The following is a 25,005-nucleotide window of genomic DNA, read 5'->3' as shown; positions in this document are numbered from 1 at the left end:
GTAACACCTGCCTCTTCATGCATGATTGGCCTGGGGGTGCTAAGAGCTCCCCACTGCTGCCAGGGCCAGGGCTCAGGGCACACCACACCTTGGTGGGTCCCCCTAATGCTGCTCATCCTTTTTTCTTTTTAATATTCACTTTTTTCTCTTCTTCCCTTTTTTTTTTAGGGCCGCACCTGTGGCATACAGAAGTTTTAGGGTTGAATCAGAGCTGCAGCTGCAGGCCTCCGTCACAGCCACGGCAATGCCAGATCCAAGCCGCATCTGCGACCTGCACTGCAGCAATGCCGGATTCAGCAATGCCAGATTCTTCACCCACAGAGAGAGGCCACGGATCGAACCCACATCCTGGATTCTAGTTGGGTTTGTAAGTTGAGCCACAACAGGAACTCCTGCACCCTTTTGTGGGCCATCTCTTCACTTTTTTTGTTTTGTTTTGTTTGCTTTTAAGGGCCGCACCCGTCGCATATGGAGGTTCCCAGGCTCGGGGTCCAATTGGAACTGTAGCCGCCGGCCTACGCCAGAGCCACAGCAATGCCAGCTCCTTAACCCACGGAGTGAGGCCAGGGATCGAACCTGCAACCTCATGGTTCCTAGTTGGGTTTGTTTCTGCTGCACCACAACAGCAACTCCCCATCCCTTCACTCTTAAGCTCTCCTCATTTACCTCCATTTGAACGTCATCTGACTCGTGAAAACACAGGAAGACAACCCGGTCTTTGGCTGCCCCTGATCCCCCCACGCCCCCCTCCACTTTCTGAACCCCAGGAAGACACATCAGGGCAGGGAGGCCAGCAGCTTAGAAAGTTGTCTTTATTGGTTTCTTACTGCCTCACAGAGCGTCAGGGTTGATCCCTCCCTTGCATATGGCATTTGAGAAGATAAATACTTATTTTGCCCCCTACTTATCTGGAGGGGGAGGTTTAATAATAAAAATAGTAATATAATAACAATAATGACGACTGTGATCAATAATAAAATGCCCCTATGATCCCCTAATACACAAGTGGTTGAAGCTTAGAGAAGAAGGACCCCTCCCTTTCTGGGAAGGGCCACAGTGTGCCTGGAGACCCTTGGGGTGCCCATCTTCCACCAAGTAGCCCTTATAAATACCCCCCCATCCCTTCCCTGTCTAGGAGTTACCTTCCTCTTGGACGGATTCGGTGACAATGTCCTTTGGCTCCACTGCTCGCGGAGCCCCTCCCTGTTCCCACCCCCACCGGCTCCCCGCAGAGAGACGCCCCCTGGGCGCTCCCCCAGCCCCCTCCCCTCTCCTCTGGCCTCTCTCTTCTCCATCCCTCCTCCTCCATCCTTCTCCCTGCCGCCGCCTCTGAATGGCTTTCACCTGCTTCCCATCACTTCCCCTCCTCTGCACTTACTTTCCTGCCTCTTGCCTCTCCCACCTCCTTCACCTACATGCTCTCCCTCCGTCTCTGTCTCTCCCACCCTGACCCTGAGTGGAGACTGGGACGTGCCCCAGCTCGGCCTCCCTGCGGGTTAAACAGTCCACTGCTCCCAGGGACCCAGCCCTTCTCTGTCCTTCATCCCGATGCTTATTCACAAGCCTCCTAGGGCTTGGCCCTGCAAATGTGAGCTTTGGCACGATCAGCCCTGGACACCAGGGCAGAGGGGCCCCCAGGGCGGAAAGGGGCCATCCTGTTCCCCACGGCGAACACAGGTTGGGGCTGGGAGCGGAGGGGAAAGGCGGGATGAGGGCTGGGAGTCAGACCCCCTCCCATCCACGCCCCCCCCCCTGCCCCCGCCACCGGCCTGGGGAACCCAGGCCAGGGTCCCCATTGCTGCCCAGCCCAGGCCCTCCCTGAGTCCGAATTTCCACACATCCCGGACCAGCCGGAGTATGGCGTTCCTCAAGCTCTTTGCTCCCTCAAGTCTCTCGATCCTGGGATTGGGGTGGGCCCCGCCAGAGGGTGTCAAGGGGAGCTCTCAGATTCAGGGGCCGGGGGGAGGCTCCGGGGCCGTTCTGAGACCTGGAGGGGAAAGAGAAAAAGGTGGGGTAGCAGGAGGAAGGCAGACTCTTCCCTCACCAGGTCAGTGCCTCCCAGAGGCCTCGCCAGGTCCCGACACCTGCTGGGCCGGGCCCTCAGAGGAGGTCAGATGTGAGGTGCAGTGGGGGCACGTGAGAAGAACCTAAGAAATCCTCCTTAACCTTGAAGCCCAAATCAAAGGCCGTCTGTTCATTCACTCTACATCCAACCAACAGGTGCTTTACTGGGGGCAGGAGACAAACACGAGCCCTGGCATCAAGGAGCCTGAACGAAAACCACAGCACAGCAGGATCGACAAGGAGGGGGTAGAGAGAAGAGGGCGCCAAAAGGGCCAGCCCCAGGGCAGCAGTGACCACCCGACCAGGCAGCCAAGTGGTCTTTAGAGAAGAGCCCTGAGCATGGCCTGGGCCTTGATCAGGTTGAGAAAGAAAAGGGCCCCCAAAGCAGGGGGATGGGGAGTCCCCGTGTGGCACGGCAGCTTAAGGATCGGTGTTGCCGCGGCTGTGGCACGGGTTTGAACCATGGCCCGGGAACACCCACATGCCGAGGGTGTGGCAGAACACAAACAAACAAAAACAGGGAGGATGGCAGTGCTAAGAGCCCGGAGGCGGGGAAAGAATATGGCGAGGGCCAGGGGTCTGGAGGGTGAGCAGGAATCTTCTCAATTCCTTAGGTCTTCTCTCCCCGGCCAGGGTGGCTGCTCCCTCCTCTGACCTCTCAGCCACGGGCTGGGCCTCTGTTAGGAATCCCAAGAGCTCCCTTGCTGTGGCGTTCTCCCCCTGTGCCATGTAACTTCACCTCCGACAGGTATCATGATAATAATCTCACTTTACAGGTGAGACAAGTTCAGGGAGGCTTGGCACCCTGCCAGGGACCGCGCTGCTGGGACAGTAACAGCCAAGATTCCCACCCAGGTTGACCCTGTCCTCTGGCCTCAGGTCCTAGCCCAGAACAGAGCTGCCTGCCTTTGAACGGGGACAAGGGGAAGTTGCCACTGGCTCACCTGCACAGGAGAGGCTGGGGGGCTTGGAGGTCCCTGGGGGCAGGACACGGACTCGCTGGACAGTGATGTCCAAGGTTTCTTCTTCACTGCTCCAGGAGGATGAACAAGGGGACAAAAATCCAGGGTCAGATTCGAGGGACCCAAAAAGGGTGCAAACCGGGGGGGTGGGGGGGGGGGAACCACAGAGGTAGCGGAGGCTGTGAGGCCGTCCTTACTGGAGTCTGAGTCTCCAACGAAGCCGTCACTGCTCATGGAGGCCGGACGTCGCGGGGCCTCTGAGAAGCTGTGAGGCCGCTGTGGGCCAGAGCTGCGGGCACCTCGGCCCTTCTGGTCTGGAGCCTGTTGGGAGACAGTGTGCGGAGGGTTGGGACCAGGGCCAAAGAACCGCACGCGGCCCTCGGCCTGCAGTTGCTGAGGCCCAGGCCAGGTAAGCAGAGGCTGTGATTGGCTCAGACTCGCCAGGGCGGCTTGTGATTGGCTCCGGAGGACTCACCCGCCCTGGGGGCAGGTCCCCGGCGCCGGGCCTCCCGTCCGCAGGGCCTACGTGCACCAGGTGGTTGAAGTTGGTGGGCGTGGAGATGAGCTTGGAGCGCACAAAAGGATCCTTCAGCATCTCCCTGCAGGGGGAAGGGGGGAAGGGGTGAAGGGTAAGGGAGGGGGCGGGGAAGGTGACACCGCCAGGCCCTCTGGGTGGTGGCTTGTGCTTTGCCCCACCCCCAAGAGAGGACACCCCGCCCACCCGCCGCACCACGCACGCGCACCTGCGCTGCTGCTGCAGCTGCGCCTCCGACACGCGGAAAAAGAAGCGGCGCTTGCTCTTGGTGCGGAACAGCTGGCGCCGGCTATTGTCGGTGAGGTTCGGGATGTCGAACTCGTCCTTCTCTGCGAGAGAAGCAGAGAGCTGGGCGGTGCTCATAAGACCCCAAGGGCCCCAGCTGGTGCTCGGGGTCACACCCCCATCCTTCCCCCTACCCGTCTCCGTCTCCCACTCCCTCACCTGCGAGTGGGTTCCTGAGGTAGGTCAGGCGCACCTTCTCTGTGCCGTAGAGGAACAGGGAACCCTCTGGGTTCAGGGGTCGCACCTGAGCAGCAGGCACAGAGGTCAGGCCACACTATGCAACCACACCCCAGTCCCGCCCCAGGGGTCTGAGTGGGCCCTCACCTTCTTGAGTGGCACCGTCTGGACCCACTCTGCCCGCCTCACATCAAACACGTCAATTGCGTTCTCGCTGAACACTGTCAGGTACGGGGCTGCATAACCTGCAGGGGGGGGAAGTTGTGCTGTGCAGCCCCAGGCAAGTCAGGCACCTCTCTGGGCTTGTTTCCTCTGTATCACAGGGAACACCCTGTGCACTCACAGGACAATAACTTCCACGCCCCACCGAAGGTCCTTCTGAAGACGCTCCCAGTTGCCCCACCCAACCTCCACAGCAGGTCAGAAATAACACTCACTATAAGCAGTCTCAGGTCTAGTTCTGACCACGTTGCATATTTTTTCTCCTTTAATTCTCACACCGCTCTGGGCAGGTAGCATTGTCACCCCTAACTTAGAGGAAAGGGAACAGAAACCCCAGGGCTAAGTTATGGCCAAAGTCACTCAGTGGGGAGTGAAAGTGAGGGCTGGGAACTGGCCCCAGGCAGTCTGGATAAAACGCCTACACTCTGAATATCTGTGCTACACCCAACCCACAGGCCCCACCCCTGAAGGGTGATAGTTCATGAAAGGAGCACTGTCCCTCTCTTCCCGCTGGTATCTCATCACTGCAGCTACCTGCCCCATCCATTCACTCATTCATTCCTCTAAAATTCACAGCCCCTCGGGTGTGCTTGCCTGGGCTGGGGGCTGGATGAAGCACCAACCTCAGTCCATCTGCAGGCCTCCAGTGCACCAAACCAGTCATCACCAGGTGTTAAGAGCCAGAGAAAGAGTTGCCATTGTGGCTCAGTGGGTTAAGGGCCCTATGTTGTCTCTGTGAGGATGCAGGTTTGATCCCTGGCCTCACTCAAGTGGGTTAAGGATCTGCTGTTGCCATGGCTATGGCTATGGCCTCAGCTGCAGCCCCCATTCCGCCCTTAGCCTGGGGAACACCCATATGCCGCAGGTGTGGCCATTAAAACAACAACAAAAAAAAGCATTCCCGTCGCGGTGCAGTGGAAACGAATCTGACTAGGAACCATGAGGTTGTAGGTTCGATCCCTTGCCTCTCTCAGTGGGTTAAGGATCCGGCGTTGCCTGAGCTGTGGTGTAGGTTGCAGATGTGGCTCGGATCCGGTGTCGCTGGGGCTCTGGTGTAGGCCGGTGGCTACAACTCCCATTAGACCCCTAGCCTGGGAACCTCCATATGCTGCAGGTGCGGCCCTAAAAAGACAAATGACAAAAAAAAAAAAAAAAAAAAGCCAGGGAAGAGGTCTGAACAAAGAGGGCACAAAGGACCCGTGGTGGGGGAGAGAGGCAGCCTGAAAGCGGTAATGACAATGGCAGCAGTCATGTGGTCATTTACAGGGGTCCTACCAGCTCTAGGCCCTGAGCTGCCATTGGCGCTGGACTTGGTTAAGAGTTTGCCAGGTACAAAAAGGGGAGCAGTTCAGGCAGGGGATGAGCACGAGTGAAGGCATGGGAAGGAGATCCTGTGCAAGCCACTGAGGCTGTGGCTGGGCACGGGGTGCATGCAGGCCTCAGGAGCTTGGGCAGGACCCTGTCTTCCTCCAACATGTAAGCTACACTGCAGGTGCCCAGCCCTGCCCTCCAAAGGCCTTACCCCAGCCCGTGGGCACTGCTGGCCACAGCAGCTCCTGGATGCGAGACCTCCGGCCGGCATTGTCCACGTAGATCCCAGCAGTGGTGAAGAGCAGCAGGAACTCACTGAGGCTGAGCTCCACGGCCCCCAGTGCCTCGCCCAGGCCCCCGCGGGACGGTGGCAGCTCCTCAGGCACCAGGCCAGCCCCTAGCGCTAAGGGCGCAGCCTCGTTGAGCAGCGGGTAGAGGACAAAGGCACCGGCCGCGCCCACGCACAGCCGGTCGCCCAGCAGCCCCAGGCTCTGCACAGGTGCTGGCGCCTGCAGCTCGCGGATGCGGCGCTGCCAGGGCCCCGGGCCTGGGCCCAGCTGGTAGCAGAGCACCTGGCGCTTGACTGCGACACAGAGCACGGGGGTGCGGGCCTGCAGGATGCGCCCGGCTGCCAGTGCCTGGCAGCCTCGAGACTCAGGGATCTTGGCACCGGCTGCCTCTGCATTCTCCAGCTCGGCCAGGGGGAAGAGGCGCACGCTGGGGCCACGGCCGCAGAGCACGGCCAGAAGGCCCGCTGTGGGGCTCACGGCCAGCCTCTGCACCCGCCGGCACTCGCCCACCTGGAAGATGTCTGCGGGGGTGGCGAGGGACAGTGTCACCAACTGAGCCAGGAGCAGCCTGGGGCCCATCCTCCTCTGTCCCGGGAGGCTGACACCCTCCCACGCCCGCCCTGCCCCGCCCTGGCTCCTACCGTTGCTGTGCAGGTGGATTATAAACAGGCCCTCCTCGGTGCCCAGGGCAAGCCGTTCCTGGTCTGGTGGAGGGAGGGAGAGGGTCAGGGGTCAGAGGGCCCCTCCAGAGGCAGGAGACTGGGCAGTCGGCCTGCCCTTGCCGAACCTCAGCATCTCCTGAGGACATGGAGATGGCAACCCCACTGTCCCTGCATCACTGGACCCTCCTGTCCCAGAGTCTGGACTGGCCCTAATGGGGAAGGGCCACCGGCCAGGAGTCAGGGTAAGAGGCCCCCCCCGCCCCAAGCTGTGGGATTGGGGGATAAGTCACGTCACCTCTCGGAGCCTTGGTTTCCCCTTATGCACTATGGGGATAATAGTGGTACCTTTCTCACAGAGCTGCTGTGAGGCTGCGAAGAGATGAAGCAGGGCAGGGTGAGTGTTAAGCTCACAGCCATCCCTGCTCAATAAACGCCCTCGTCTCCCTGGCTCCCGCCTGACACAGGGGACCCGGAGGAGGCGGGCGGTGGCTCTGGTCCTGAGTGACTGCGGAGAAGTCCCAGCCGCCAGGGCAGGGGCTGGCCCCAGGCCCGGGCTAGTGGGGGAAGCCAGCGAGTGCCGCCGCCTCTCTTCTCCCCCAGCTGCCTGATCCAGAGGCCCCGCTGAGCACCGGGTCCCTGGCTGAACACGGCAGCCCCAGAGGAGAGAGTGTGAGGCTCGCCCACAGTCACCCAGCCGCTGGCAAGACGGCCAGGAACGGAACCGCCTTTCTCTCTTCCGAGAGCCTCTGCTTGCTCAGTCACTCGAAATTCTTTGCAAAAAGGCAGAAAGGGAAGGGCAGAGAAATGGATGCCAGAGGCCGGGCTCCCCACCCCCAGCCCAGGCCCCTCGCAGAGCCACGGCCCCGGGCATGGCGGGAAGGTCCGCAGCTCAGGGCTGCAGGCATCGGGCCGTGATGGTGGTCCTGGTGACTGGCTGGGCAGCATCATCCCTGCAGGCCCGGCCTCCTCCCCTAAGCCTGCCCGGGCCAGCGGTGCCCCCTGGGCACGAGGCTCACCGATGATGGCGGCGCAGAGCGTGTGGGGCAGCAGCGGCAGCCCGTTGTCGTAGGCCTCCTTGAGTGTGTACACAGGCCGGGGCCTTGGCCGCGCGTCCAGCAGCAGCCGCTGCAGCTCGCCCAGCACCTGCAGCCAGCGCTCCCGCTCCCCCTCGCTCTCTGCCAGCAGCAGCACGGTGCATGTGGCAGGTGGCACCGTCAGCTGGGAGGCCGTCACCTACGGGCGGGGACCCAGGCTGGAGGGGAGAGGGCCGAGAGCCGGCCAGCCCGTCCTTCCTCCCGTCCCTCTGCACCAGAGGATGCTCATCAGCACCCAGGTGGGCTTGCCCGGGGCAGCACGAGGTGCTGGCTGGCAGCAGGTGGCCAGCCAGGCGGGGTGGTCAGACAAGCACGTGGGCAACTCCAGAGCCCTGGGACCAGTGCCACAGAGGGGAGAGGATGGGACACTGTAGGAACACTGGGTGGGGCTTGCTAACCCCGGCTAAGCAGTGAAAGATGAGCTTCCAGGGCGAGACATTTCTGCTGGAGCCCGGGGGATGAGGAGAGTAACCGGAAATGCTCAAGATGGGGGGGTGGGCTGGGGGCTGGCAGGGTCAGAAATGTAGGACCTCATGGCCATGGGCAGGACCACCCTGGGGGTGACAGGGAGCAACAGAAGGGTCCTAAACAAGGCAGGACCCCGCCAGCTTCATGTATAGAAAACTCTCTGCACCAGAGGCTAAAGCTCAGCTACACGGGCCAGAACGGAGGCTACTGTAGCCACCCATGTGGAAATGAGCAGGGGACAGAATGACAGGGACAGCCGTGGCGACGGAGAAAAAGTGGCTGGAGGAGGGCCAGCACAGAGGCCCATCCTGCCCCCAAACTCACCCTAAAGATACGTGGCAGGTCCCTGGATTGGGCGTGGATAACATCAGAGGCCAGCACAGGGGTAGCTGAGAACTGGGGGTCCCTGGGAGGTTCATGGAGCAGGTCAAAGGCGGCACGGCTCTGGCTGCCACCTTGACCCATGCATCCCCCGCCCCAAGCCGCTGCCCAGCACCCACCTCAGATCGAGTGTCTGCAGGAGGGCCCCGCTGGCCGGGCTGAGCCTCGGGTCCGGGGCGTCAAACAGCAGCAGGCGCGAGTCACTGAGGGCGGCAAACACTCGCTGCCAGCCCCGCCGGACACCCGAGGGCCGTGGCACCTGGGGGAAGGCAGGCATGGGAGGGCCCGCCAGGCTCCCAGCCCCCCAACGCCCGTCCTCTCCCTCCCCCAGCGCCAGCTCACCGACAGGAAGCCCTCGTAGGCGGTGCCCGTGCCCGTCTCGGGGTGCACTCCCAGGGCCGTGTGGAGGAGGTCAGGGGGCACGGGGCAGGGCGGGGCCTGTGGGGCACAAGTCGAGTGACAGAAGTAGCCGCAGGCTGTAGGGAAAGCGGGAGCCGACACATGGTGTGAGGCAGGGTGGGGGCAGCCGGGAAGCAGGACCCTGGGCTTTCCCAGCCCCAGCATCCCGCAGGCCGGGGTGGCCCCTGAGCAGTCGCCAATGCCCCAAAAGTGAGAAAAGAAAAACAGAAAGCGAGGAGCGGGAAATGTTGGCCGCAAGTCGCCCGTGGCTGAGAGAACCAGCCTGGGGTCAGGGTCAGGGTCGGGGCCACTTCTGTTCCCTCCACCCCAGGGGCTGTGGCTGGGGCCCGGGGTGGGGGAGGGTCTCACCGTCACAGCCCAGGCCCTGGCGGCCCAGACCCAGCATCAGCGAGGTGCAGCGGAGACACTTGGTGGGGGACGGGAAGCTCCGGGGGCGCAGCGTGTGTGAGCCGGGCTGGAGAGGGGGACATGGCCATTACCTTGGCCTGACCATGGCCTCTCGGGGCCTGAGCCCCACCCCTGAGGTCACCCTGAAGTATCAGGCAGGACCAGGGAATGAGCAGGGGGCAGTGTGAACTCTGAGCCCCGGAGAGTCTGTGGTCGTGCTCAAACCTCATTGCCAAGGCCACCGCCATGCCCACTGGTCTGATGGCCAGGAGGCATGTGCGCGGACCCAAGCGGGTCCTTGGAAACCAGGCAGAATGGCTTGGGGGCCCCACCCTCCCCTGCCCCTCCGGGCGCTGACCTTCGCAGGAGGACTTTCTGGGGAGGCTGTGGTAGCAGCAGGCGCCCTGGGGAACACGGCCTGTGGGAGGGCGAGACCGGGTGAGAGGCTCACAGGCAGAGGATGGGGACCGGCCCCCGCCTGCGGGTCTCCCGCCTGTCCTCACCCCCAGGCGCAGGCTGCGACGGCCCTCTGGCCTCAGCTCTGGCTCCAACCCAGACCTGGGGGCTTCTCCTGAGATGCCAGGGTCCTTGGCAGAATCCTTCTGGGGAACGGGATGGGGGCAGAGTCAAGGCCCCTGTGTCCCCCCGGGGGCTCCCCCCCAGCCAGTCCCCCACCCATTCTTACCTCTGTGCTCCAGAAGGACAAGAAGGGAATCAGGGAGTTGGAGGGCTTGGTGTCTGCAAACAGAGGGCATGGGTCATTGGGACCAGGAACCCCACTCTAACACTTGGAACTGAGAAGCCAGGGGCCTGAGGGGGCCTCAGCTTCCATCTCGGTGAAATAAGGAAAGGACCACAGGCTGGAGAGGTGGGAGGCTGGCATACAGCAGGTGCTCCGCAGGTGCCGGCTAACGGAGAGCGGGTTAAACAGCAGATCCTGGAGCACATTCTTGTCTCCACAGCCCTGCAAGGCTGTTGTGGGACCCCTGGTGACCTGGAGGACTTGCTCCAGGACAAGCATGTCGTCGGCCACTCACCTCCTGGGCCACGGGCCCGCAGCTCCTCCCGGAGGGCAGCCAGTTCCTGCTGCAGGCCCTGGTTCTGCTTCTCGGTCTCCTGCAGACGGCTGGGAAGAACCGGGCCAGGCCTCAGCACAGGCCTCTGCATGGGTCCTGGGCCCCTCGCGGCACGGGCCCCTGGTCTCACCTCTCAGCCCTCAGCTGGGCCTCCTGCACCTGCGTCAGCCGCTCTTGCAGGCCCTGCTTGGCCCGGATCTCAGCCTCCAGTGCCGACTGCAGCTCCAGCCTGGCTGAGGCCTCCATCTTCTGCAGCCGCCGTGCCTTCCACTGCTGATCCTGGTGGCAAGGGGCCGGGGGTGGGGCGGGGGGAGGTTTCAACATAAGATGCCCCCTCCCACTATGCCACCTGGCCAGGCTCAAAGTCCACAGCTCACGCAGTGTCAGCTTAGGCAAGTCCCTGATCTTCCATGAGCCCAGTGTCTCTATCTGTGGAGTGCGGCTACTGGCACTCCACCCCCTGGGTGTCCCTGGGGCTCACCAGCGACCGGGCAGGGAGAGTCTGGGTGCCCACGTTCCGCAAGGACTCCAGCTCCTCGGCCATCTTGGTGGCCAGGGCCTGCAGGTAGCCTCTTGACACCTTCTCATCATTCACCCTGATTGGGAAGGGGGCGCAGGGTCAGCGGCTGGACTCTCAGTCCTGCCTGGGCCCAGCCCCCGCCCCCAGCCCCTCGGCACCCACCAGGTAAGGATGTCGGCAATCTGGGCCTCCCAGTTGCTCTCTGTCTCCCGCTGCTCTCCCTCCAGCCTCTGCTTGCTCTGCTGCTCCCGCTCCAGCTCTTCCAGCAGCTGGGGCCCGGATGGGAAGCTGGGCTCAGCCCCCAGGAGCCCCAGCAGCCCTGCCCATCTCTGCTCCACCCACCCTCCCTGCCAGCCTCTGTCCCACCTCTGCGCAGCCCTGCTCACCCGCTCCTGCTCCCGGCTCAGCCGCTGGTTCTCCTCCCGTAGCCGGCATAGAGCCTCCTCCTTTCCACTCGGCCTACGGGGAGAAGCACGGCTCGGCGACCCCCAGCTCAGCCCCTCACCCTGTCCCCTGCCCTGGCCGCCCTGCTCACCCGTGGCTGTGGGCCTGCTCCAGCTGCACACGTAGGGCGGCCACCTCCTGCCTCAGCTGTGCCTCCCGAGGCCCGCCCTCAGGCGATCCTGTGCCGTTGGTCTCAGAGGCGGTGTGGACAGTCTGGAGGACGCGGAGAAGGAGTCAGGGCAGGGGCCCGAGAAGCCGTGGCCCACCCTGGGACACAGGCCTGGCCCTGAGGACCCTGAGCGAGGCCAGGCCAAGAGGTGTGCCACTTGGCAGGGGTAAGGCCTCACCACGTTGACCCGGGATGACTCCTTCTCGAGGCTTCGTTCCCTCTGTTTCTGGAGCCGTGTCACTTCCTGGCTCAGGGCAGCCACCTGGGCCTGCAGCTGTGAGGGCGGGCAGGGGCAGCCGCTGCTCACCTTGGCCAGGCCCACCTTCCACCTCGCTCCAGACTCTCGCTCTTTGAGCTGCGGCAGGAGTGGAGGCCCCCCCCCGCCCCACCTCTTCCCCAGCTCAGACCTCGGCCAGCCGCAGGGGGGTGCAAAAGCACACGGCCTTTCCGGCTCCCCAGGCTTCCTCCAGCCATTCAAGGGGTCACAGGGGCAGGGCCCTGTTGCTGTCCCCACCCACCCTCCATCACTCACCTCCTTCTGGGCACCCCAGGCTTCCTCCAGCTGGGAGTTCAGGGCTTGGGTCTGGCTGGCCATGGCCACCTCTCTCTCCTGGGCCTCCTGCAGCTTCCGGAGCAGCTCCTCCTGCCGCCCCTGGGCCCTGCAGAGCTCCTGCTCCTGCGCCTGCAGCCCAGCCCGAGCCTCGGCCAGCTCCTGGGGTCCGGAGGGCAAGGCCTGGTGTCAGGGCCTGGACCTCCATAGCGCCGAGCCCTGGGCCGCTCGCCCACTTCGAGCCCTACCTGGAGGAGTTGGTCTCTCTCCTGCCTCAGGTCACTGTCCTGGCCGGGCCTACCCACTGGGGGACCGTCCACTGTTCTGTCCTTCAGCGTCTCTGCCAAGAGTTGTCCCTGAGACTTGCACATGCTGACTGCCCCAGCCAGGAGCTCCACGTGCGGTAGCTCACGGAACCCACACCCCAGCTTCGGAGGTGGGTCTCCTTGGCCCATTTTCTACATGCAGACTCAGAGAGTTTAAGATGCTTCCCTGCGATCACACGGTATGTATAGCGCAGGGATGGGATCGGAACCCAGGCTGGACTCAGGTGTGCTGGAAAAGCAGTTCACCCCCAGGGCGAGGGTTAGTGGGGACGAGACTGGGTGCTGGGTGGTACCTGACAGCCTGTCCTGCAGAATCTGCACTTCCTTCCGTAGCTGCTCCAGCTCCCGATGGTCTGAGGGGGTCTGCAGAGCTTCTGTGGTGGGGGGCACCCAGGTGAGGAGGTGGCCTTGCGGCCGCAGCCCCCTGGACAGACCCACCCTGCCCTGGCCAGCTGGCTCCCCCATACCTTGGAGCTTCCGGCTCAGATCCACCTTCTCCTGCTCCACACAACGGAGCTTCCGCTCCAGGGCAGCCAACTGCTCAGAACTGCTCTCAGGGCCTGGACTGGGGAGAGCAGGGCAACACGAGTTGGCAGAGAACCAACTCACCCCTGACCCCCAAGCCTCCTCTGTTTTTCTGCATCCACCCATTCATTCATCTAAGAAATACCCTCTGGGAGTTCCCGTTGTGGCTCAGCAGAAACGAATCTGACTAGGATCCATGAGGATGCAGGTTCAATCCCTGGCCTCGCTCAGTGGGTTAAGAATCAGGCGTTGCCGTGAGCTGTGGTATAGGTTGCAGACATGGCTCGGATCTGGCATTGCTGTGGCTGTGGTGTAGGCTGATGGCTATAGCTCTGATTTGACCTCTAGCCTGGGAACCTCCATATGCTGCGGGTGTGGCCCTAAAATGCAAAAAAAAAAAAAGAAAGAAAGAAAAAGAAACACCCCCTGCCCACCAGCTCTGTACTCAAATCCAAGTTCATGCAGGGAAGAGAAACAAAGCAGACCAGACCTGTCCTTGGGAGAGCCCGGGCTGGTACCCGGCCCTTCCGAGCCGTGACCTTGCATGGTCCCCTAATGTATCAGAGCCTCAGTTTTCTCACTGGAAAATGGAGGTGACGATAGGCCCTCTTCCAGGGGCTCTCAGGAGGACTCAGTGACATGGGCCCCCACGCCCAGCACCGGGGAAGCGCGCCCCGAGTGAAGATGAGACTCGTCTGCTGACATTTGACAGCCCCTCCTCTGTCAGGACCTCGCTGCAGTCTCAGGCCAGCCCCACAAATGGAATTGGGCTGAGAGCATCCTGCCCATTTTACAGAGGTGCGAAGTGAGGCCTGGGGCGCGGTCCTGGGCCTCTGGCTCCAAGTCAGTACACTCCCAGCTGCCATGGAGAGTACCATGAGGGCCAAATGCTGAGGCAGGACCCTGAGGACGTGGGGGGTCTGTCCAGCTGAGGGTCCAGAGCACACTTGCCAAGCACCAGGCGCAGGCAGATGCCATGGGGGCCCCTCAGTCACTTCCCCAGGGTCCCGACCCCACACTCGCGGTGTCCTCCAGGCCAGGCAGCCTCCAGCTTCCTACTAGGTCTGTGAGGACTAGACTCACCTGCCTGAGATGTAGGTGAAGCCTACGAATGGCAGGTGGTGGCCTAAGAAGTTCCCATGGGAGGGTGGCGGCAGGGTCCCCTGCAGAAGGAGGGAAAGAGAGTCAGAGTCAATGAGCACAGCTCCAGGCTGAGGCTTGAGACCCAGGAGACCCCCTGGGACTGGAAGTGCCCCTCTCTTCTGGCTTTGGTGGGAACCTAGGGGGATAACATGGCCCCCCAAAGACTACAACTCCCACAAGTCCTTGAGGTTATGGCTCCCAGGTGCTTCTGGGAGTCTTCTTATTTGATTTCTATTCTTTCTTTCTTTTTTTGCTTTTTGGGGCTGCAAACACGGCATATGGAAGTTCCCAGGCTCGGGGTCGAATTGGAACTAGAGCTGCCAGTCTACACCACAGCCACAGCAATGCAGGATCTGAGCTGCGTCTGCAACCTACACTGCAGCTCACGGCAACGCTGGATCCCTGACGCAGTGAGCAAGGCCAGGGATCGAACCTGCATCCTCGTGGATGCTAGTCAGATTTGTTTCCACTGCACCAGCCACGACAGGAACTCCCTCTTGGATGATTTCTGATGAATAGGATGACACTGCGGTCAAAGGACCTTCACTTGGCTCCAAAACCACCTCGGTACAGGTGAACCATAATTCTCATGAACCTCTGTGGCCTGAAGGCCTCATTCCCAGCCCAACAACTGCTTTGGAGAACTTCGCAGGGGAGTGTCCCAGAGCCACTGAGACTCAAGGCAGTTTTCCCACCATGATGGGACCCGCCACTCACTGGATGGTTGAGGGTGTCGTCGTCCACGTCAAAGTTGGAGGTGTCCATGGGCCCGCGGAGCTCAGGGATATAAGGAGCGGTGCTGCTCGCCAGCCGCTCCCAGTCCACGCCTTCGAAGAAGGGGTGGTTCCGGAAGTCATCCAGCCCTCCACGGCCCAGACGCTCCTCCTGGCGGCACAGCAGCTGGCGGATCAGGTCTCGGGCACTGGCCGGCACATCGGGCACATCTGGGGGGAAGTGCAGGTGGTCCTGCAGGCCCAGGGAGACGGCTGCGGGTGAGTATCTGGGATCCCAGCCCCGACCCCCCCGGGCCTCGCCCACCTGGAGGACTCAGACCTCGTGGTTCATGATCTTGCCATAGGTCCCCACCAGAGACTCGGCATAGAAGGGCGTCTCCCCAAAGAGCAGCTCGTAGGCACAGACCCCCAGGGACCACCAGTCGCACTGTGGGCCATAGTGGCCCTTGCCCTCCTCCATGGCCTGCAGGATCTCGGGGGAGATGTAGTCTGGTGTCCCCACTGCCACGGAGGAATCCACCTGCATGTGGGGGTGATGACGCCGTGAGGACTGCCTCGGGGCTTGGCTGAGCCTTCTGGCCCCTCGCCGTGGCCCAGGGGCCGGGCCTGACAACCCCCTCCCTAGGCCTTGGCTGGCCCAGTGCCCCCACCCACGGCCCTGGCCTGGCCCTTCCCTCCTCTGGGAATCTGATGCCGCCTGTACGAGGCTTGGGAGCTCTCCCAGCTGAGTGGCCTCTGCCCCCACCCGGGGTGGGGTCCTTACCATGCCGCTGTTGTTGAGACGCAGGCAGGAGCCAAAGTCGGCCAAGCGGATGTGCCCGTTCATGTCCAGGAGGATGTTGTCTGGCTTGACGTCCCTGGGGGAGGGCAGGGAGGGTGAGGGGCTTGATCTGTGTGTGGGGATGTGCCTTTAGGCACACGCCTGGGTGTGTGAGTGTGGGCATGCGCACACACTAGTGTGTATGGTGACACATGTTCCTGCGTGCAGACGTGAGCAGTGTGGGTACCCATGTGTGGAAGGGGGAGGGAGGGTGGCCAGGCCTCCTGGCTCCTGAGATGGAAGAAGGTGGCTAGGTTGGGGACAGGGACCCCTAAGGACGACTCCTGGAGGGAGTAAAGTGTGCCATGGAGGCGGCTGGAGTCACACTTCCCCAGTGCAAGCCAGAGCTTGGCCGCCCACTGGCTGAGTCACTGCAAAGCACTGACTTCCTCGTCTGTGACATAGAATGATAGCGGCGCCTGTCACATATGCTTTTTGGAGTGAGAATTCAAAGGTCTTGTGCGTAGGAAGCACCCAGCCCAGAGCTCGGCACGTATGTCCTCCGCTGTCCCCAGAGCGGTCAACAGGGGCTGGGAAGGGCAGCAGAGGCTTTGGGGTCCCACCTGTGGACATAGCCCAGCTGATGCAGCGAGTGGATGGCCAGCACCATCTCGGCCAGGTAGAACTGGGCCAGCTCGGGTGGGAGGCGGTCCTCGAAGCGGCTCAGCAGAGTGAGGAGGTCCCCTCCGGCGTAGTAGTCCATCACCAGATACTAGATGGCGGTGGGCAGGGCAAGAATCAGATGGGGGTGGGGCTGCCCCAGGGCCCCGCCTCCGGCGGGGGGGGACCCCGGGGGCTCTGGGAAGACAGGCTGAATCTCCCAGCAGCTCTGGGAGGCCGGCTCCCAGCCAAAGCCCAGGCAGAAGGCTCCAGGCCCCACCTGGCCGGGAGCAGAAGCCTCTTGGTCCCAGGAGGAGGGGCATCTCCCTCTCCTGGGACCAGGGCTTCTGGCCCCCAAAGGCCTTCTCCTTCATCCCCAGGTGACCCTCCTCCGACCTCGCTGAGCATACTCACCAGGTACTCCTCATCTTGGAAGGCGTAATGCAGAGCGGTCACCCAGCGGCTGTCCCCTTTCACCAGAACGTCCCGCTCCTCCCGGAAACAGGCCGTCTGTGACAGGTTTGGGGGTAAGGGAGGGGAGGGGGATCAGAGCCCAGGAACCCCACCTTGCCAGCTCAGGGGATGGAGGAAGACTCAGCAAGTCCAGGAGCTCAGATCAAGGTCATCTGTGTGAGCCCAAGCCTGTGCTTTACGGCTCTGGGCCTCAGTGTTATCATAAGGAAAACGGGAACAACCCAGCTTGTTCTAACAAAGGCTTATTGTGAGATAGGGCTGGGAGGAGTCCGAGGCTGCTGGGGGTGGATCCTCTGCCTGTTCAGCACCCTTGCCCAGCCACTTCCCCTGCAGGTCCTGGAGGCCTCTAGGCACCCCTGTTTGCAGGCCCCCAAAGTTTCCCCAGACCCAACACTGACCTCAGCCCTCTTCAGCATCTCCCACTTGTGCAGCATTTTCATGGCAAAAATCTGTCCACTGTCCCTCTGCCTCACCACAGCCACCTGAGCCACAGAGAGCACCGGGGTCAGGCCAGCCTGGGCGCAGAGGCCCTCCTCCCCCCTAGCCAGGGCCCTTTGCTCACCTCCCCGAAGGCCCCTCGGCCGATCACCTTCAAGATCTCAAAGTCATCTCTCTGCAGCCGCAGCTCTTTGACCTTTGCTACGAAGGGGCTGACTGAGGACACACAGAGGGCGGCTCAGGGAGCCCGCGGGGAGGCCCCAGCTCCCTCTTACCTGCAACTCCCATGAGGCCAGCCAGGATGCCTCCCCAGCGATGGCCTCTGGCCAAGGGCTGCTAGGAGCTTCGGCTCCCTCAGGACGTGTGGAAGGAACTTGGGGTCCTGGCTCTGCTGACCACCCGGCCCCTGGAACTCTCTGAATCCATGGCTCCCTGGACCCCTCTCCCCAGACTCCAGGTGGCCTCTATCCCAGGGGCTGATGGGATGTGTAGTCCTCCCCAGCCTGGGGGCTGACCCCGGCCGGCCAGGTCACCCTGGGATGACATGACGGGGATACCGTTCCCACCCCCAGCTCACAGTCCCCGGTCCCCTAGCAGGCCCAGGCCAGGGCCTGTCTTGGGAAACTGGACGGGCAACATTCCTTGTCCCCAGAGAGGCTTCTCTGCCACCGAGGAGCTGTGGGCCGGGTGCCGGGGACCCTGTAGGCACAGAGGTGGCTGGCTGGAGGGAGGCCTGGGGCGGCCCCGGAGGACAGGTAGGACATGGTCCTGCGGGGCTCTGGGTGGACAGGCTCTGCGTCCCCCTCGTGGGGCCTCCCACAAGGCACAGAGACGTCTGCCCGGGTCCTCACAAGACTCAAAAGCAGGGCCAAGAACCCTTTCCCTGGTGCCCGACGCTGGCGCCTGAGGGTGTGAGCGCCCAGGAGCTCCTCCAGGCCCGACCAGCCCTGCGACTCTGAGCCCTGCCTCCCTTTCTGGACGCGGCCTGCCCCTGGCCAAGCACCTCCCTTCTCAGGTGCTCCCAGGAGGGACATCTCCCGCCTGGAGGAGCCACAGGCCTGTGGGAGGGGACCGGGGCCTGGAGACGGAGGGGGGCCAGGGTGAGCAGCAGGGGCCGGGGGCAGCTGCCGTGCAGCTTCCTGCCTCAGTTTCCCCCTGCCGGCGGGCCCGCTCCCTGCCAGCTGGGCAGGCCTGTGGGTGGGACGGAGAGCTGCTCCACAGGTTTATCAGGCAGAACCCCCACAGCAGGGGTGGTGTGGGAACCTCATTACAGACATTAATTGTCTCCTTCCCGGGTCCGTGTGTGTGGCTGCGGAGCCACATCACGGGCCTCCGAAGGGGGACTCGAAGCCAGGGCAGCTGCCCGTCCACCAGACAGGGGCCAAAGCCTGGGGCCCACAGCCGGGAGAGCCCCCGGGCCCCCAGGACAGGCTGCCCAGTCCCCTCGCCTTGCCATAGGGATGGGGGGCTCTGGGCAGGAGCAGGGACACAGGGACAAGTTGGGGCAGGAGCAGAGTGAGTCACCGCCCTGTGAGTTACCTCAGGAGATGTCAACAGCCAGGCCCCCACGCTGGGGTCCAAGGCAGAGGTGCCAGAGGCAGGCAGGGAGGAGCACACGTGTGCGTGGGCATCACGGGAGTGATGACAACACAGTCAGACACACACACACGGTGCAGGACTTTCAGCAGACTGGCAGACAGCAGAGGCAGGGGTCCTCTGGCTGCCCTCATCCTAGGGGAAATGGCTGGGGCCCAACTCTCTGGCCCCCAGCCATGCCAGCCCGGGCCTGGTGCCTGCCCTCAGGAATGCTAGTCGCCCACTGGGCAAACACTCACCCACCCCACCCTCCAGGTCAGGCCCCCATGCCCTCCCCCCATGGCCTGTCTGGGTGTGACCAGAGCCCGGGGCTGGCACCAGTGCCCATGTTGGGTACAGGGTCACGCGGGGCCAGCCACTCCTGGTGACTCAGATGATTCAACCCCAGGAAGAGGTGCAGACCCACCTCCAGCCAGGGCCCCTGCTCCAGCCCAGGAAACAGCCCTCAGGAAGCCCGGCCAGTCACTTGCACACAAAAGGTCTGAGGTTGGTTCCTGCGTCCAGTCTCGGGGGGGTCTTGTGTGCAGGGAAATGGAAAGGGTGTGTGTGTTGGGGATGTGTGCAAGTGTGCACTATCTATGGATGGTGCGGAACAGACAAGTAACAGAGCCAGCGGGGTGGGTGGTCGGCAGGAAAGTGTCTTCCCTGGGTCTCTCCATGGAAGTGTCTCAGCATGTCCATGTGTAAGGTGGGAGCCTGAGAAAGCATGTGTGTCAGTAGGTCCCAGGGGTCTGCGTGTGACAGTGTGTTCTCGTGGGTCATAAGATGTGACATGTGAGCAGGGAATCCTGGCCGTGACTTTGGGCGGAGCGTGTTTTGTGTACCTGTGTCTGGGGTCTTCACCAAGGTTCTGGCTGTCGGTGAGATGTGTTGTGCACATGTGCCAGGTTCTAGGAGTGGGTACAAGTGTGTGTATGAATGCGACTAGGATAAAGTAAGCAGGTGACCGGGAGGTCTGGGGGCACCTATCAGGGCTAGTGCACGTCATCCGCCAGGGGCAGCGGGGGCGGGGGTTGGGGGCGGAGGGAACCTGTGGGGGTGCAGCTTCCCGCGGGAGGGTCTGTGGGCGTGGGGCGCAGAGGGAGAGGCTCTGGAGCGGTATCCCTGGGGCCACCCCCCGCACCGTCCCGCCGGGGCCACTCACCCCAGTTCAGGAACTGCGCCACGTTGCGCTCCCGCCGCAGGGGGGCGCTGCTGAGCTCGTGGTGCAGCCCCAGCAGCAGATCCAGGAGGCCGTCGAGCCCCGGGCCGCCGCCGGCCTCGCCCCGCGCCAGCCGCTCCAGCGCGCGCAGCCGCCGCTCCATGGCTGCGGCCGGAGCCCCGAGCCCGGGCTAAAGTCGGGCCGCCCGCATGCCCGCCCGTCGGTCCGTCCGTCTGTCGGTCCGCGGGTCGGTCGGCGAGTCTTCCCCCCACCCTCCCGCCCTCCCCGCTGTCACCTTCCTCTGCTGCCGCCTGCGCGCCCTCACCTGGGCGCCGCACCCCGCCCTCCGCCCCGCCCCCCGACGGACGGCACAGGTGTGCGCCGGCCAATGGGCTCTGCGACTGGAGGTGAAGGCGCGCGGGGGCGGGGCCAACTCCGGGCCAGGAAGTGGGGGGGCGGGCCCCGAAGAGTAACTCCTGGGCGGGGCGGAGCAAGGAGGGGGGCGTCCCATCGCGGCCCGGACGGCAGTCGGGGTTCTCTCGCGGCGCTAGATTCGGCCCTCCCGGGGCCCTCGCTGGCCCTTATCCTAGGTGGGGGATGCCCAGGGCACTGCAGCTTCCCTCGCCCTCTGGGGCAGGGGCTACCTCTCCCTCAGCGCGGGGAGAGGGGCTGGGGATGCCTGCGGCCCCGGAGCCGGATGGGAGTTGTAGTCCGCTCCCTCCCCGGGATGCCGGCCGCTCAGCACCTCCCTCCGAAAAATTGGCTTGTTTCTCATTCATTTTGTTTGCATAGTTACAGACGACCTGGGAGACGGGGAGATGAGGCAGAGATGGTCACATCCATTTGGCAGATGGACACGCTGAGGCTTGGGAAGGACGAAGGCGAATTGGGAGGCTGAGCGGAGGGAAGCCCGGCAGCTAGAGTGGCGTGGGACTGGGCTGGTAACTCCACCACAGGCAGGACCTGCGCCTGCCTGGAACTTGAGGGCCAAGGAGAGGTCGAGGCTGGGCTGGAGGAGGTGGGAGAGGGGAGGGACTGACTCTGACCAGTGGTATTTCTGACTTCTGCCCAGCTGTCTCCAGCTGGGCTGGACCAGAGGCCCTGGGGCTGCGGGGCTGTCCAAGAGGAGGGATCAAAGGAGCATTTTAGTGGCTTTAGACAACACATTCTTCCACTAAAAGATCTCCAAGATCTCTTGCTGCCTCCGCCCTCAGATTGGGAAGGGTTAGTTTGCTAGTGTTGAGGGGGGAGGTGCTCTGTCAGTGTCTGCGCAGCTGAACTGAGCATCTCCGGCAGCACTCAGGGGGCCTCCAGAGGGTCTCCCATTTGATCTCAAGACCTGCCCTGTGGCTTCAGAGCCCAAAGTCTGTGCAGTGGTCTGCCTCACCCAAATCAGTCAGGGGAGGGAAGGGGAGTCAGGACCCAGACTTAAATCTGGGGATGTTGTCATTGTCTCTGTGTCTCCTGGGAGGGAGTGGGGGACAGGGATGGGCGTGGTGTGCGGAACCCTCCCGGCTCTCACCTGAAGCGTTCTAGGCCCTCCCTAAGGAGGCGGGGCAGAGTTCCCACGAGAAAAGTTCCCACCCTCTATGACCACAGGGGGGCGCCAGAGACCAGGTGCTCGGGACAGGACCACGTTCCCGTTTCTCAGGGAACTGGAGGTAGGGAAAGGGTCTTGGGTGGAAGATGGACCTCTGCCTCTCTCTGTCATCCTGATCCCCCGCCCCACCCCATCACGGCTCCAGGGGCCAATAGTCAAGGGCCAACTGGTGAGGCTCTTGGGTCCCAGCTCACTCCCTGTGTGCTGTGACCCTTACCGTCTCTGAATGCCAAGTTCTCAAACAAGTCCATTCCCTGGCCCTTTAGACTTTGTCCTCACATAGTACAGCAGAGGGAAACTGAGCCTCAGACAGCAAAATCTGAATCCTGCGGGATCTTCATGGGGCAGAGCTGGCACTCGCCTCCCTCCCCGGCCCATCTGGTATGTGATTCTCTTTGGTCCTGTATTCATTTTTGTCACATCCTTTTTCCAAGCCTCAGTTGCCTTGCCTGTAAAAGGGGGTTGGATCCCCTGCCCTTTTCTTTGCAGTCGTAAGGTTAGAATTCCCCTCAAGACTCACTGTGTATGTGAACCCCTCAGCCTTGACCAGCAGCCAGTCCTGCCCTGCTATCAGAAGCAGCTCTGGGAGTTCCCATCATGGCTCAGCAGTTAACAGCCCCACTAGTATCCACGAGGACCCAGGTTCCATCCCTGGCCTGGCTCAGTGGGTCAAGGATCTGGCATTGCCATGAGCTGTAGTGTAGGTCGGAGACGCGGATCAGATTCCGCGTTGCTGTGGCTGTGGTGTAGGCCAGTGACTACAGCTCCAATTTGACCCCTGGGAACCTCCATATGCCGCGGGTGCGGCCCTAAAAAGACAGACAGACAGACAGACAGAAAGAAAGGAAAGAAACAGCCCTGGCACTTGGCCCTGCTCTGCCCAGCAGATCCATCCTCTGATCCCACAGGCGGCGAGGACCCTGGCCGCGCGGGTGGGTGGTCCGCAGGTCAGTGAGTCTGAGCGGAAGAGCTCGGGCAACCCCCTCTTCCCACTGCCTCTTTCTTCGCATTCCTCAGATCACTGCTTCTTGGAGGCCCACTCAGGTACGCCCCCCCCCCCATAACCTCACCTCACTCTGTGCCCCTTTGGCATTGAGGTGCTGGCACTAGCTCCCACCTGGCCCTGGGGGAGCGGCTTGCAGAGGTTACACCTTGCATTCCCAGGTACTTCTTAGCATTTCAAAGTGAGTGCAGATCTGTTATCTTCCAAGGGCCCTGCTGGAAGGAGGGAGTTATTATTGCCCTCCCTTGTTAAGAGGTTGATACCTCCAGGCCGGGGAGGTGGGTAGTGCCAGCCTCAAGCTCCTTACCCTGATTCCAGGCTTAGGCCAGTGCCTAGCAGCAAAAGGGCAGCATGTGGCATCCAGCCTCTGGGGACAGGGGGCAGACTGTGGTGGACTTGATGTCTGAAGGTTTCTGAGAAGTGTCTTAGGTGGTGAGAAAAGGAATCTGTCAGAGTTCCCGTCGTGGCTCAGTGGTTAACGAATCCGACTAGGAACCATGAGGTTGCGGGTTCTATCCCTGCCCTTGCTCAGTGGGTCAAGGTTCCGGCGTTGCCGTGAGCTGCGGTGTAGGTTGCAGACACGGCTCAGATCCTGCGTTGCTGTGGCTCTGGTGTAGGCTGGCAGCTACAGCTCTGATTCGACCCCTAGCCTGGGAACCTCCATATGCTGCAGCAGCGGCCCAAGAAATGGCAAAAAGACAAAAAAAGAAAAAAAAGAAAAGGAATCTGTTTCATGACCCAGCTCTAGCCGAAAGAGGGTGGATCAGATGAGGGGGACCCCGAAGAGGTGGGAGCCCGGTGCAAATGAGTGGCAGGGAACCTAGGTTTTCTGGCCCCCAGAGCACAGCCTTTTGGTTCTGGAAGGCGCCCAGATGCAAGAGGCTCCAGGGTCTGTCACATCCGCTGCACATCTTGGGCCTCCTGACCCTGAACTGTGGCTCCCTTTTCCCCAAGGTCAAGGTTCAGCTGCTGTGGCTGGGCTGAGCCTCTCCCAGCCTTGCCTCCAGAAGCCGCCCTCAGCAGAAGGTCCCACCGGGCTAACTAGAGTGGCGGGCCGCCCCTGTCCTTGGCCACACCAGAAGCGCGGCGCCCCGCTCCTGCCTGAGGAGCCGGGGAACAAGGAGGTGGGCTATGGGATCCTACAGCCCTGCCTACTGTTAACCAGGCCTGTGGCCTCCAGAGGGTGATGTCCAGTCTCTCTGGGTCTCTCTGCACGACAGAGAACTGCCTCTCTCAGGTGTGGGGGACAAATGGCACAGGGAAGGGCCTCCAGTGGTGGCCGGAGCAGGGCTCTCCAGGAGGAGCGCGTGGTTGTGGGTGGGGAGCGCCTGCAGATTTGCCTTGCTGCTCAGCCCCCCCCCCTCGGGTTTTATTTAAATGTGTGTCTCCTGGGCTGGGGGTGGGGGGCGATGCTGATGGTGGGGTGTAGGGTCCCCACTCCCCAAGCTAGTCCTCGGCAGCCCCCCACGCCCACTTCTCCCGCCCCCCGACCCCAGCACGGCAGGGGTGTGGCGTTTGAGAAGTCCAAGGTCCAAACAGGGGTGGACATATGGTGATTTCATCATCCTGGCTTTTCTTCCAAAAATCTCTGCGCTGCTCCAACACGCCGTAGGGGCTCCCACGCTCACAGCCACAGCGGCTGCAGCCCCATGTGGTTTTATAATCACCAATCCTTCTAGGCGTGCAGGAAGCCAGGCCAGAGCCCCCCTTGGCCACCACCCCTCTGGCCCCCCGGGCGCCACTAAGTCTGAGAGCCGCTTCAGGGAAGGGTGGGTCCTGCCTGCGTTGTTCTGGGAGTTGGGTGCGGTGCTGGGCTCCCCCCACCGACCCTCACCCCACCCTGACCAGCCTTCCTGAGGGGCTCAGGAAAGGCCGCCACTCCTGTTGGGCCTCCACAGGCCCCACCTCTGGGCGGCAGGGGTCACTGTTTGCATCTGGGCCCCAGGGAACAGATGGCTGCACCCCAGCAAGTGCCAGGGCCAGGATTCCACCTCCTGCCTGTGGCCCCGAGGCCTGCCCTCTCCCTGTTTTCGGAGCTGGCTGCTCTGAATGCTGGAGGCAGGACGAGTGGGTGGGCTCCCTAACCTTCCCAGCCTGTTGGTCTTGGGCATGTCCTCTGACCAGTCCATTTGAGATAAGGCACTGGCTTAGATGCATGATTAATTTTTTGTTTATTGAGGAGGAGAAGAAATGGTTACTGCTCTCACATGGAACCTCCAGGTATAAAACAGCTGTGCTGCGGGGCCCAGAGGCAGTGGGTGGGATCCGAGGCATCGCGTGGGCAGGGCGCCCCAAAGTTCTCTGACTCCAGGAGCTCTGGGGCCCTGGGTGGAACTGCAGCCTGACCCCAGACCAGCTTGTAGGAGGGGGCCTTTCACCCAGGATCCTGGCCAGCTGGGATCTGAGGAGTAGGCAAGGGGGAGCCGGCACCCCCAGTTCATACCCACTGCCCTTCCAAACCCCATCAGGGCTGGGAGAAAAATCCCTGCCCCCTACAACCTGTAAAACCCAAACAGGGTATGAGCTCCGGGGGAGCATGGGGGCAGTTGCCTGCCCTGTGCCCCTTTTCAAGCCTCAGATCAGCAGGC

At 62.5% G+C, this 25,005-nt stretch overlaps 1 protein-coding gene across 8 annotated transcripts; it reads right to left on the bottom strand.

Annotated features, from left to right (window-relative positions):
• Positions 1-795: 795 nt before the first annotated feature.
• Positions 796-20,060, bottom strand: CDC42BPG (CDC42 binding protein kinase gamma). Of its 8 annotated transcripts, none has more exons than XM_047775344.1 (39): positions 19,818-20,060; positions 19,498-19,563; positions 17,202-17,293; positions 17,038-17,121; positions 16,580-16,675; positions 16,129-16,277; positions 15,509-15,602; positions 15,065-15,265; positions 14,729-14,977; positions 13,952-14,031; positions 12,811-12,908; positions 12,637-12,717; positions 12,266-12,357; positions 12,000-12,179; positions 11,646-11,741; positions 11,390-11,511; positions 11,241-11,313; positions 11,017-11,123; positions 10,816-10,930; positions 10,465-10,613; positions 10,296-10,384; positions 9,944-9,996; positions 9,762-9,860; positions 9,617-9,676; positions 9,220-9,325; positions 8,794-8,927; positions 8,571-8,710; positions 8,395-8,476; positions 7,525-7,741; positions 6,854-6,877; positions 6,488-6,550; positions 5,768-6,367; positions 4,171-4,268; positions 4,006-4,090; positions 3,770-3,890; positions 3,502-3,625; positions 3,224-3,347; positions 3,009-3,094; positions 796-1,987 (listed from the first exon to the last, which is right to left on the bottom strand). In XM_047775344.1, the coding sequence occupies exons 1-39, from the start codon at positions 19,975-19,977 to the stop codon at positions 1,931-1,933; spliced, it is 4,746 nt and encodes a 1,581-aa protein (XP_047631300.1). In that variant the 5' UTR covers positions 19,978-20,060; the 3' UTR covers positions 796-1,930. The 8 variants fall into 8 exon arrangements, with proteins under 8 accessions (XP_047631300.1, XP_047631304.1, XP_047631301.1 ...); XM_047775348.1 differs by having other exon boundaries at positions 8,395-8,416; XM_047775345.1 differs by having other exon boundaries at positions 9,762-9,857.
• Positions 20,061-25,005: the final 4,945 nt, after the last annotated feature.

The sequence above is a fragment of the Phacochoerus africanus genome, chromosome 4 (assembly GCF_016906955.1).
Source record: "Phacochoerus africanus isolate WHEZ1 chromosome 4, ROS_Pafr_v1, whole genome shotgun sequence".
In the NCBI taxonomy this organism is placed as follows: Eukaryota; Metazoa; Chordata; class Mammalia; order Artiodactyla; family Suidae; genus Phacochoerus; species Phacochoerus africanus.
This window is presented reverse-complemented; position numbering and strand designations above follow the sequence as displayed.

Excerpts from the sequence above, each read along its gene's own strand:
- CDC42BPG (XM_047775344.1), bottom strand. The coding sequence starts at position 19,977 with ATGGAGCGGCGGCTGCGCGCGCTGGAGCGGCTGGCGCGGGGCGAGGCC. Across the intron at positions 16,278-16,579 it reads TCCAAGATGAGGAGTACCTG|TATCTGGTGATGGACTACTA; the intron begins GTGAGTATGCTC and ends ACCGCCATCTAG. Across the intron at positions 9,326-9,616 it reads CAGAAAGTCCTCCTGCGAAG|CCCGGCTCACACACGCTGCG; the intron begins GTCAGCGCCCGG and ends CCCCCTCTCCAG.